The sequence below is a fragment of the Neltuma alba genome, unplaced genomic scaffold (assembly GCF_004799145.2).
Source record: "Neltuma alba isolate B1F8T4 unplaced genomic scaffold, ASM479914v2 tig00011200_pilon, whole genome shotgun sequence".
NCBI classification, from domain to species: Eukaryota; Viridiplantae; Streptophyta; class Magnoliopsida; order Fabales; family Fabaceae; genus Neltuma; species Neltuma alba.
Window position 1 is genome coordinate 15,910 of NW_021635924.1, and position 12,538 is coordinate 28,447.

General features: G+C 36.6%; 4 protein-coding genes across 4 annotated transcripts; all 4 read left to right on the forward strand.

The window, feature by feature from the left end:
• Positions 1-1,827: 1,827 nt before the first annotated feature.
• Positions 1,828-4,606, forward strand: LOC114762211 (uncharacterized). Its single transcript, XM_028951671.1, has 2 exons — positions 1,828-3,798; positions 3,882-4,606. The coding sequence occupies exons 1-2, from the start codon at positions 2,436-2,438 to the stop codon at positions 4,361-4,363; spliced, it is 1,845 nt and encodes a 614-aa protein (XP_028807504.1). The 5' UTR covers positions 1,828-2,435; the 3' UTR covers positions 4,364-4,606.
• A 1,292-nt stretch (positions 4,607-5,898) lies between these two features.
• Positions 5,899-6,908, forward strand: LOC114762219 (translation initiation factor IF-1, chloroplastic). The gene has a single exon (XM_028951681.1). The coding sequence runs from the start codon at positions 6,019-6,021 to the stop codon at positions 6,451-6,453; it is 435 nt and encodes a 144-aa protein (XP_028807514.1). The 5' UTR covers positions 5,899-6,018; the 3' UTR covers positions 6,454-6,908.
• A 2,333-nt stretch (positions 6,909-9,241) lies between these two features.
• LOC114762214 (prostatic spermine-binding protein-like) lies at positions 9,242-9,724 on the forward strand. Its single transcript, XM_028951676.1, has one exon. It carries the CDS (start codon positions 9,242-9,244, stop codon positions 9,722-9,724), a length of 483 nt encoding a protein of 160 aa, XP_028807509.1.
• Positions 9,725-11,104: 1,380 nt separating this feature from the next.
• Positions 11,105-11,587, forward strand: LOC114762215 (prostatic spermine-binding protein). The gene has a single exon (XM_028951677.1). It carries the CDS (start codon positions 11,105-11,107, stop codon positions 11,585-11,587), a length of 483 nt encoding a protein of 160 aa, XP_028807510.1.
• Positions 11,588-12,538: the final 951 nt, after the last annotated feature.

Genomic DNA, 12,538 nt, shown 5'->3' on the forward strand with positions numbered 1-12,538 from the left:
GTGATGCTATATCCATGAAATTTTCCTTTTTTTCAATAACTTGTGAAACACAAGGTGGCCGTGACTTTTCAACGCCGTGGAAAATACTTTGTGGATGACGATTCACGACAATTTCTTAGACTCCAGGGTCTTTGCTAGAGTTGACTCAAAGTCAACTTTAGTGGTCACGAAGCCACTCAAATGCCCGTTTCTCACTCTAATAAATTGTAAATTTTAGCCTGTGAAGTAACCTTTTGACAAATATAGTACTACTTTCTGTTCTTAATATAAGAATTAGTTTGATTTTTATTTTGTTTCTAAATATAAAACTCTAATTTATTTTGTCTCTCATTTATCCATTTTTTCCCAAGTCTCTGTAGTAATGGTAATTCTAGTTAATACACTTGATTAGCAAGGATATTTTAAGAAAGATAATAGCTATTTATTATAAATAACTAATTTAAATAGTTTTTTAAAATATATTTAAATTAGTTAACTAGTTCTTATATTAAAGATCAGAGTTAATATTATAATTTATTCTTGATATAATGACGCAGTTAGTTGTATCAACATTTAAACTCTAATATATAATAGGCTAAATTACATAAAACTTTCCTAAATTTTGGAACATTAATACACGAGTAATTTTTTAAATGTGAATTTCTCAAGAAATTATGACTTTTAAGCACTCCATGGACAATTTTCTAACGTGGGCTGAAATTAAAGGCACCTTGACTTGATTACAACCACATAACGTCTTTAGCGGTGTGGAGATAATAACTTACAAATTGCATGAAGCTACGTGATAATTTCCTTCTTATAAGGCATACCAATATTCAAAACCTATTAAAAATAAGTAATATATGGATGGCAACTTATCAAATACAATGAAAAAATAAAATTCCTAATAAAATACTAAGAAGAAGATTAGAATAATAAAAAAATGAGGGGAAAATTCAAAAAAATCTCCTATGAAAAATCTATTTAGTACGAATCACCTCGTAATTTTTGTATCTTTTCTGACTTAATTTCTTCTCACCAATAATATTTTTAATGGGACATTTTTTCATTTTTTAAAAATAGTTTATATTTTTAATTTTTTATTCTAAATTTGAGGATGGATAAATCAAATTATTGTTTTTTTGGGAGAATTGCAATGAGATTTTAAAGAAGAAATTCACATAAAATTTTTCTAATAACTGAGCAGCTTGTGATAGCAAATTACAAAACAGGAAATAATATCAGATTCCAATTGCTCACTTGTTATTAAATTTTTTTGAATAATTTTTTGTTTTATCTCGGACTTCACAGTAACTCTGCATTGTTTCTTTACCTAATATGCTTTTGCATTAATAATTTTCATCAATAATTAGTATGGGGACTAGGCGGGCGACTTGTATATAACTACCTCTACTCTTCTGCTTCTGCATCTGCATCTGCATCGTCCTCTGCTTCTCCTTGAATTTTCTTTGCCTCGTTCTTAAGCAATGAACACGCTTCTCTTCACTCTCCTCTTCCTTTCCACCTTCTTCTCTTTCAACTTTATCTCTTCTGCCTCTACACCTCTCCTTACCAAGTTCATTGTGCCTCTATCGTCCCTGAGTCCATTCCCATCAAGTTCAAGCCCTCTGCTTTCCCTTTCCTCCTGAGCTTCACACAGGTTACTTCAAAGGAGGCCATAAAATCCTCAGAACTAGCTCTTCTTGGCAAAAAACACCTTTTCTCTTCAAACCAACAGAGTACACCAGACAGAGACTTCTGGGTTGATCAAAATTGAAGCTACTCTTACGTTCGTGAGCAGTAATAGTTATTACTACGGGGAAACCTCCAGGTTCGGGTCTTAAGTAGAGATAGTGGCAAAGTCGTCTTCAAGCTTGATGGGTTCTGGTCTGAATCATCAGGAAGGCTTTGTATGGTTGGGAAAGGGAAAGGGCATTCCCAAGAGGGTGACTTTCTTCATCTCGATGCTGTTTTCAAACTGAGTAATCTGTTCAACTCGAGTAACGTTACTGCTCTTATCCATGGAAGCTTGGAGAGCTTGAGTTCTGCAGATGTTCAGGAACGTTACTTCGAGAACCCATTTCTGTTCTGATGCTTCCAAAGAAGAATTACAAGTATAGCTTGGATTCTAAAGAAGTTGAACGTGATTTTGCTTCTGATGAGAATGATGCTGAGCAGGTTTGCCACTAGATCCCTCATCTTTTTGCTCACGTCGAGTCTCGTCGGCAATTAGATGGCTTCATCTGGAACACCCTATAGATTGCCATCTTAATTCTGCAAAGAACTGTAATCCCCATGGTGGGGTTAGTGGATCATCCCGTGGATCTATCATATCTTTGGATGAGATTGGATGTTCTTCCAATACTGACAAGCCCAGGCTTCGAGTTCTGGTGCAATTTCCTTATGATGATTATTATTATGGTTTCGAGCGTGTCAACGTTACTGGACAAACACCAATGTTTGTAGGTGAAGGATGGTGGGATGAGGCGAAGAATCAAATACGCGTTGTCGCTTGCAATTTCATGGGAGTGACGGATTCTTCATCATCCTTGGCTGGGGCTCATGTTGGTGATTGCTCAATCAGATTAAGGCTCAAATTCCCCTCTGTTTTATCCATCAAAAACACCAGCAGAATTGTGGGCCAAATCTGGAGTAACAAAACTGAGAAAGGTCTGGTTAACTTCAACGACGCTTTGGAGCGTTCTAATGTGGTTTTTCAAGGCTTGAAGTATGAGTATACCCAGTTGGAAAGAGTCAAGAAATCTTGCCCAAGCAGCCACTATCACGTCAAGAACCAAGAAAACAGGTATCCAGATGTTTCTTACATGAACAGTCATTTATCTGTTAGAGAAACCAAGAAGAGAATAGGTTGGGGTTATTCATCTCCATTAGCCGTTGGTGAGGAGATATACAGAGATCCACACATCATTAGTTTTGATTCCGACATAGACACCTCGATTTCCCAGACTTATGAAGACATTAGCAACACTACCTTGCTTAATCTTAGCTTCACCATGACCTTGTACTCTAATTCAATGTTAGAGGACAAGAAATCTCTGTTCAATAAGTCCTTTGAGTCAGTAAGGATTTCTGCTGAGGGAACCTATGATGCTGAGACAGGAAGCTTGTGTATGGTTGGCTGCAGAAATCTTGTCTTAAACTTTAGTGAGACCCCAAAAACTGAAGATTCTCTAGATTGTGAGATTCTAATCAAGTTTGAATTCCCACCATTAGACGCTGCAAGAAGAAGCAGTCACACCAAGGGAAGCATTGAAAGCACAAGGAAAAGTTCAGATCCTCTTTACTTCAAAGTCCTGAACTTAACTGCATTTGCTTATTACACACAAGGAGCAGACACAGCATGGAGAATGGACATGGAGATTATAACGGTTCTTGTATCAACAACTCTAGCATGCGTTTTCCTGATATCACAACTCATCCATGTGAAGAGGCATCCCAATGTGCTTCCCTTTATATCATTTACTATGGTTTCAATTCTCACCTTGGGCCACATGGTGCCTCTTGTTCTTAACTTTGAAGCTGTGTTCACTCAAGATCCTAACAACAAAAACTTTGTGTTTAGAAATGTTGGGTGGTTTCAACTTGAGGTGAATGAAACAACTGTGAGGCTGTTAACTATGGTAGTTTTCCTGCTACTACTTCGTTTTCTGTGGATTACTTGGTCAGCAAGAAAGGTTGACGAAGAAAGCCACAAGAGCCTCTGGGTTGCTGAGAAGAAAACCGCATGCGTCATTCTCCCCTTATATGCATTATGCTTCTTAATTGCTCTATTACTAAAGTCAAAAAACAACTATGAAGGTATGATTTTCCAGTTATATTCCCTGAATTGCTAATTCTTTCTTAGTTCTACTATAATCTCTAACAATATAATGGTGATGCAGCATCATCATTTCAGAGACATTCATCATGGGAAAGCTTGAAACGCTTTGGAGGTTTGGTTTTGGATGGCTTTCTCTTGCCCCAGATCGTGTTTAACTTGTTCTCAAACATGAAGGATAATGCTCTGTCATGTTGGTTCTACTTTGGGACAAGCTTTGTGAGAACGTTACCTCATGCTTATGATCTTTACAGGGCTCAAAACTATGATGAGCAAGATAATGGGTTCTACTATTATGCTGATCCAACTGCAGATTATTACTCCACTGACTGGGACATTGTCATTCCTTTGGGAAGTCTTCTATTTGCTGTCATCATCTTGTTGCAGCAACGTTTTGGAGGTTCTTGTGTTCTGCCTCGTAGGTTTAGAAGGTCACAAGAAGGATATCAGAAAGTGCCAATGGCGACCATACCAGAAGAAGAAGAAGAAGGAGGAAAGGAAAAGGAAAAAGAAAGAGAAGAAGCAGTAGAGGCATGCAACGTTTGAATTAAACTTCGTGTAATGTCAAAGTGCAAATGGCCTCAGTTGTTATGATGTCGTGTGGTAGTTATGAAGCTTGTGTAATGAAAATCTTATAAATAAACAAAATGGTTAGTACTTAGTAGGGTATTGTGGCTGATTTAATGAGGCCTTGTATGTTAAAGTTGTGTGTAGAAAACTTGACCTTGTGTTAATGGTGGTTCACGTAAAATATATGTATGACAAGGATGGAACTGTATGTGAGGGAGAGTTCTTCCCCTCTATTAGGCAAAATCGTGACGCATTAACAAATGAATTATATCACATGAACAAAATTTATGTGATCTATAACTAATTAGGACTTTCTCACATGTTTTATCGTAATGATTTCTATTTTGATAAAATGGGTTAACGAGGAACTTTTAAAATCTAATTCACTTTTTTTTTTTTGTTTAAATTTCACAAAAGTTGTCTCTCTCTCTCTCTCCCCTTCTCACAAAATGGAGTATTGAAGTTTATTTCAACTAGTTTTAGAACATATTTACCGGAGGTAGTATTAATATTCCCCCCACCTCTGTGCATGCATTTATTAGCATTTGTACACGTACAAATGCCAAATTAAACACATCTTAAATGGATTAATAAACATGTTTATGCCATTTTGATTGACAAAAAAACTATAAAATTTAATTAAAATATTATAATGAAAACAAGCATGCGATTTTCTTAAGCGGAAAATTACATAATATTTTTCCAAACAATATTGTAGCATACCACTTTTCTTTTGATCACTGTGACATACCACTTTTTAGGACTTACTACAATAAGATCTATTTTTTATTTGATTAGTTTGCTTGTATTTTAGATTGTGAAATTATTATAACAAATCAACTTTTATTTTTGAACAAATCTAAAAGCATAATTTTTGAGAGAAGAATGTCTTCACTAGCCCCTCTCTCCACTTAATATTTTCATCATTAGATCAAACTTCAATGGCTAAGATTCACTACCTTCGGTTTTAATTATAAGATCTCATTTATAGTTTATAAATAAGATCTTATAATTAGGACCGGAGGTAGTATTTAATAACATATTATTAAAAATATATTATTAAAATATTAAATATTAAATAATAAAAATATATAAATAAATATACTGTTAAGTGTTAAAATTTGATATAAGTAGTTTAATATGATAAATTTTTATCATGTTTAATATTATAATAATATTTTTACTCAATTTAAATCTCAACCACTGGGAGTTAATCCAATGATAAAGAAATTAAGTGGATAGGAAGTGATAAGAAAAGTTAGTGGAGACATTCTTCTCTCATAATTCTCGATTCATTAGGCCAAAAATATTAGACAGAACTATGACCTAAAATTCTAAAATAACTCCAAAAAAAAAGCCCCACACTTTAAAAAAAAAAAAAAAACTTAGAAGATGTTTCGCATCCTTGAATTACAAGGTCTTAGCATCTTTCTTGCTATTCATGTTAAGAGGAATTTTAATTCATTTTCTCGATATCTCCAAATTTTCTTTAGCCCGTTAAACCTTATCCCCGCAAATTCCCTGTACTTCTATCCTATGGCTTCAACTAGGCAAACAACAGCTTAACACGAGGTCTCGTATCATTCTTTCTTCGACCCCATTCACAACGAAACCTCTCCATTAACGCAGAGATGTTAGCCTCATCCTCGTTCCAATATCGCACTCCAATCCTCCATGCCCATCTTCTTCCTTCTCCGAGACCCGCTTTTGCCCCGCTCAGACTTCAATCGAATTCCATTTCCCATTTTCGCAGCCCCCTTTTCCTTAAATCTCATCCATTATTGGAGACTAAGCCTCTGGAAACTCTTCTCGTTCAGGCCAAGTCTCCTCCTGCTGACCGATCCAATGAGTCGAAATGGGTGCACGAAGGCTTGATTACTGAGTCCCTTCCCAACGGCATGTTCCGTGTACGTCTCGATAATGAGGATTTGATTCTGGGTTATATTTCTGGGAAAATCAGGAAGAATTTCGTTCGAATTTTGCCGGGAGATAGAGTCAAAGTTGAAGTTAGTCGGTATGACTCGTCTAGAGGTCGCATAGTTTATAGATTGCGTGGGAGCTCTTAGCTTTGCAAAGATTGCCCATAAGGTGTTTGTAAAAAGTACTGCTTGGGGGATTCTGTTTGAACCCAGATAGATAGATTTTGGTGGTTCTATGTGTTTATGGGGGAAATGATGTGGGTGGACTGATAAGAGTGGTGATTGAATTGGGTGTGTCGAAGATTGCGGAGGAAAGGAATTCATGGAAGAGGATTTGACGGTGGTGAAGACTGAGGATGAGGAGAAGTATATTTATCGTAGCCTCTTTAGGTAATATGCTCAACTGTAACTTAAATTATGAAAAGCTTGATTTGGTTGTCCTTTGGTTTTTCTTTCCGAACGTTTTGTCTAGAATCAAGTTCCTCAATGATTTTGCACTGTTCAACTTTCTGGGGCAAGATAATTTTTGTCCAAAATTTATTATTAGAATTGGCTGGTTGATTCGTAGCATCTATCTTCCTATTTTTCTTTTAATGCATATTCAATATTTGTACTGAGCCAATAAGTACGTTACTACGTTTAGTCATCGATTTCTTTGTATTAGTTTGGCTAGAGGAAATGGTTCACCATGAATGAGACTCATTCAGTTATGAGCTGCATGACTCGGGGCCATGGGCCAATGGGTATTTTAGTACGGACACTGACAGTAACACAAATAATGTATTATGACAAATTTTGAGGTGTTCATACCTACCAGTAATTAGAGGCGGTATGTAGTGTGTCTTGTTATGTGGCACACAAACATAGCTCTGTTTCCAGTTCCTGGGTAATACGAAACCCATGCTGCACGTTAGAAGGAGAAAGAAACTGAAAATCAATTAGCATTTCTTTATTTCATAGTTTTTGAAGTCCTTATTCTTCTGCTACTTAAATTTGAATTATTTGAGAGATTTTCGTAGTCAAAAAAGGATCTATATTATTGTTAAGGGATTCGAACGTCCAACTTGATGATTTTAAGGATTATTTCTGAATTTTATTTGATGATTTTAATATAATTTCAGTCTATAAATAGACTAGCCGCTAGTCCCTGAAGTAATGACATGAGTTTTATGGTATCCTTTAGAGATTCTTCATATTATTGGTCTTGAAACTGTATAAGGATAAAACTCATGTCATTGCTTTTGTGACCAGCTCTATGATATGATGGCTACTCCGTTTATGAATTGAAATTATATTAAAATAGTCAAATAAAATCCGGAAATGATTTCTAAAATCTTGGAACTGACTCTAAAAACTAAACAGTAATGTTGGGAGCCCTTAACAACAATGTGAGTACTAATTTGATGATGAGAATCTCTCAACCATAATTTAAAATTAAGCAACAGCAAAATAAGGAATTAAAAATTAAACAAAAAGTGCTGTTTGGTTTTCTGTGCCTTTCTCCTTCTAGCGTAAGTCAGCGTGGCTTTCTTATCACTTGGATGCGTAGCTTATGAGTTTGACGGGGTGTTCGTAAATGATTTGACAACCTTATTTACTAGATAATTAAGGGTTGTTTGGTTTTTCTGAAAGCACTTTAAAAAGTGCTTTCACGTATGAGATAAAACTCTTTTTTGTAAAATTACTTTTAAAAGCATGATTTAATTTCTACTCAACTACTCTCTAAGTGAAACTTGAATATGCCAATATAGGCCTAGTTGGCAGAAGTGCTGATAAATCTATGTAAATTGTTTAGAGTAGTTCTGCTATTGAGCTGAAGCCAATATAGCTCATCTGGCATCAGCCTCAATTTTGAAGATTGAGATGGACTTTGCGTATTGGGTCTGGTTTCTATATCCCTTTACCTACTCCCTCATCAGGACATGTCTTGTGAAGATTTTTGTTCACTGAGGAGGCTTCATTTATTTCTGTTAACAATTATGCAGGCACATCCATTGTTGTCATTTGAATAGTTAGTGTTAGCCCCTGTTTAAGAAATCATTCATATATCATCTTGCATGAGAATGAACTTGGGGTAAGGTTTAAAGTCAAGGATAGGACCAACTTGGTACCATTCCTAATTTTTTTTATGCTATTAGACTGTTAAAGTAAGAAGGAGGGTTGTGAATTCACTGTTTAAAAACATTGCTTCTTTCACTTCTGTGTCTCTTTTCTTAATGGGCATCTGCCCGTTTCGAAAGACTTGTAAAACTCTAAAATTCAATTTAAGGCACATGGAGGGCAAAATGCTGTAATTGGATGTTCAAATGAACTTTCTCTTGCTCCTTTGAGAATCAATTTCGGCAACATCCGAAATTGTTTGTAAAACATTAATAAAAGAATAGGAAACGACTAACCGCAACTTAGGATAGCAGTTGACAACGTTTGCTGGTGAACCTTAAGCATGCGCTTTCAGATGATGGTGTTATTGCATGTGTAGGAAATGGAATTACCTATATATTTTTTCCTCTTCTTTAATAAAACCCATATTATTTTCATTTTATGGCTTACGACTCAGATTTTGACCAGGTTTAAATTAAAATGGTGGCATTTACGAAGGTTAAACATTTCATAAGTTTGACATCAATTATAAATATGTTGTTTTTTTTTGCCGGAGTTAGTTGTTTAATATCAAAATGATAAATTTCAAGATGCCTAGGCAATGCAAATTCAATTACATTATTATTTTAGGGTTATTGCTTGCGTCAAAAAGAAAAAGAAAACCGATCCTTTTGATACACGTGGCAAATAAGCATGAAGTCTCTAGAACCTGCCCTTTCCTATTAGAGGGGTGTAGCACGTAGGCGGCCGCACTCACAAACCCTAAACCCTGCTTTGTTTGGTTACTCTTTAAGTAACCCTTCCCTGTTCTGCTCTCAGTCACAGTCTCTGCAAAATGGCAACACGATCGCTCCTCAAGCCCCACTCCAATGTCACTTCCCAATTCCTTCGCAAACCCTTCCGCCTCACTACCCCTATTGCTCAATCAACAGTCATCGACGAATCCCTTCGTCTTCTTCTCGCCGAGAAATCGCAGCTTCCACCTCCTTCTCCTACGTTTTTTCTCTCCGATTTTGTCGGAGCAAACCAGAAGCTTCTAGTTGATGAAGAAGGCCTTCACAGCGCCCGTCAGTGCCTTCAGACAGCAGGTTCTGCTGTCGGCGGATCTCTGTGGGCAAGGGGTCGAGGAGGCTCGTCGTCATCTCGAAAACAGATCGATAGTGAGGAAGAGTTCGACGACGATAACGTTGTTGATGAGTTCGATGATGATGATGATGATCTCGATGAGGACTTGGATGAGTTCGATGGCAAGTTTGGTGAGGACGTTGACGATGACGACGAAGAGGAATTCGATGACAAGCCTAGGAGGAAGAAGTGAGAGAAACAGGCATTCAGTACTAAACACCTATCATTATAGTGTTACGAGTTTCATTAATCAGTGTCTCTTTTATGTGCTTTGCTTGATGAAATCTTACTGTTTGATCCCTCATTATTTTTATTGTGGACTCTTCATGTCTTAAACATTTAACACCTAAGTCAAATAATCTCACCTATTCATTTTATGTTCATTAGTCACATAACTTTTATTTCCTATCAAACACACTATATATGTATATATGTTTTGTTTGTGACATATTGTTCATAATCATATCCTGCATCCTTGTCGGTCGTATTTCTTGTTTTCTGGTAGAGGCTTTCTTGTTGCGGTTGATGATGTCTTTAGAAGAACATAGTTTGTGAATCCCCTGCGTTTTCCATTTGCTATAAATTGTCAATTGGGGCTCCATTTCAATTAGATGCCATCACTTGAATCATCATCTGCAACTTTTAAAAAACTGGCGAAACTGAAATTTGAGAGTCGTGTTTTGTAAAGTTTGTTGACGTAATATATAGAAGCAGAAACAGAGGACCAAGTATTACTGAGATGAAACTGATTTTATGAGTAAGGAAGACCTCAACATGTCTTCATTAAGAAAGCGAGCGGCCATTCAACTTTATGTGAATGTGAGCCCTTCTCAGTGAAGGGAGTGAGGTGCCAAGCTAGTTTTCTCTCATGCTAAGCAATACTGTTTAAGTTATTATTCTATTCTAACAGAGTGTTTGGAAGGACAAAATGCTGTAATTGGATGTTCAAATGAACTTTCTCTTGCTCCTTTTCAATTTCGGCAACATCCGAAATTTTTTTAAAATTATTATATAAAAGAATAGGAAACGACTAACCGCAACTTAGGATAGCAGTTGACAACGTTTGCTGGTGAACCTTAAGCATGCGCTTTCAGATGATGGTGTTATTGCATGTGTAGGAAATGGAATTACCTATATATTTTTTCCTCTTCTTTAATAAAACCCATATTATTTTCATTTTATGGCTTACGACTCAGATTTTGACCAGGTTTAAATTAAAATGGTGGCATTTACGAAGGTTAAACATTTCATAAGTTTGACATCAATTATAAATATGTTGTTTTTTTTTGCCGGAGTTAGTTGTTTAATATCAAAATGATAAATTTCAAGATGCCTAGGCAATGCAAATTCAATTACATTATTATTTTAGGGTTATTGCTTGCGTCAAAAAGAAAAAGAAAACCGATCCTTTTGATACACGTGGCAAATAAGCATGAAGTCTCTAGAACCTGCCCTTTCCTATTAGAGGGGTGTAGCACGTAGGCGGCCGCACTCAAAACCCTAAACCCTGCTTTGTTTGGTTACTCTTTAAGTAACCCTTCCCTGTTCTGCTCTCAGTCACAGTCTCTGCAAAATGGCAACACGATCGCTCCTCAAGCCCCACTCCAATGTCACTTCCCAATTCCTTCGCAAACCCTTCCGCCTCACTACCCCTATTGCTCAATCAACAGTCATCGACGAATCCCTTCGTCTTCTTCTCGCCGAGAAATCGCAGCTTCCACCTCCTTCTCCTACGTTTTTTCTCTCCGATTTTGTCGGAGCAAACCAGAAGCTTCTAGTTGATGAAGAAGGCCTTCACAGCGCCCGTCAGTGCCTTCAGACAGCAGGTTCTGCTGTCGGCGGATCTCTGTGGGCAAGGGGTCGAGGAGGCTCGTCGTCATCTCGAAAACAGATCGATAGTGAGGAAGAGTTCGACGACGATAACGTTGTTGATGAGTTCGATGATGATGATGATGATCTCGATGAGGACTTGGATGAGTTCGATGGCAAGTTTGGTGAGGACGTTGACGATGACGACGAAGAGGAATTCGATGACAAGCCTAGGAGGAAGAAGTGAGAGAAACAGGCATTCAGTACTAAACACCTATCATTATAGTGTTACGAGTTTCATTAATCAGTGTCTCTTTTATGTGCTTTGCTTGATGAAATCTTACTGTTTGATCCCTCATTATTTTTATTGTGGACTCTTCATGTCTTAAACATTTAACACCTAAGTCAAATAATCTCACCTATTCATTTTATGTTCATTAGTCACATAACTTTTATTTCCTATCAAACACACTATATATGTATATATGTTTTGTTTGTGACATATTGTTCATAATCATATCCTGCATCCTTGTCGGTCGTATTTCTTGTTTTCTGGTAGAGGCTTTCTTGTTGCGGTTGATGATGTCTTTAGAAGAACATAGTTTGTGAATCCCCTGCGTTTTCCATTTGCTATAAATTGTCAATTGGGGCTCCATTTCAATTAGATGCCATCACTTGAATCATCATCTGCAACTTTTAAAAACTGGCGAAACTGAAATTTGAGAGTCGTGTTTTGTAAAGTTTGTTGACGTAATATATAGAAGCAGAAACAGAGGACCAAGTATTACTGAGATGAAACTGATTTTATGAGTAAGGAAGACCTCAACATGTCTTCATTAAGAAAGCGAGCGGCCATTCAACTTTATGTGAATGTGAGCCCTTCCCAGTGAAGGGAGTGAGGTGCCAAGCTAGTTTTCTCTCATGCTAAGCAATACTGTTGAAGTTATTATTCTATTCTAACAGAGTGTTTGGAAGTACCTAAAAGTGCTTTTCAGAGATATTTTTCTGCAAAACGAAATAACTTCTTTCACATATTTATTTCGTACACTGTAAATATATTTTTAAAATTATGGTTTTGATTCTATCTAAATATTTTCTAAGTTGGCACCTCTCTTGTCCGGAATTTCAACCTTGGTTTGGTTCATCCGGCGGTATTTTGGAATTATTCTAATTTCAAAAATGCTCAAATTTAGAAGGT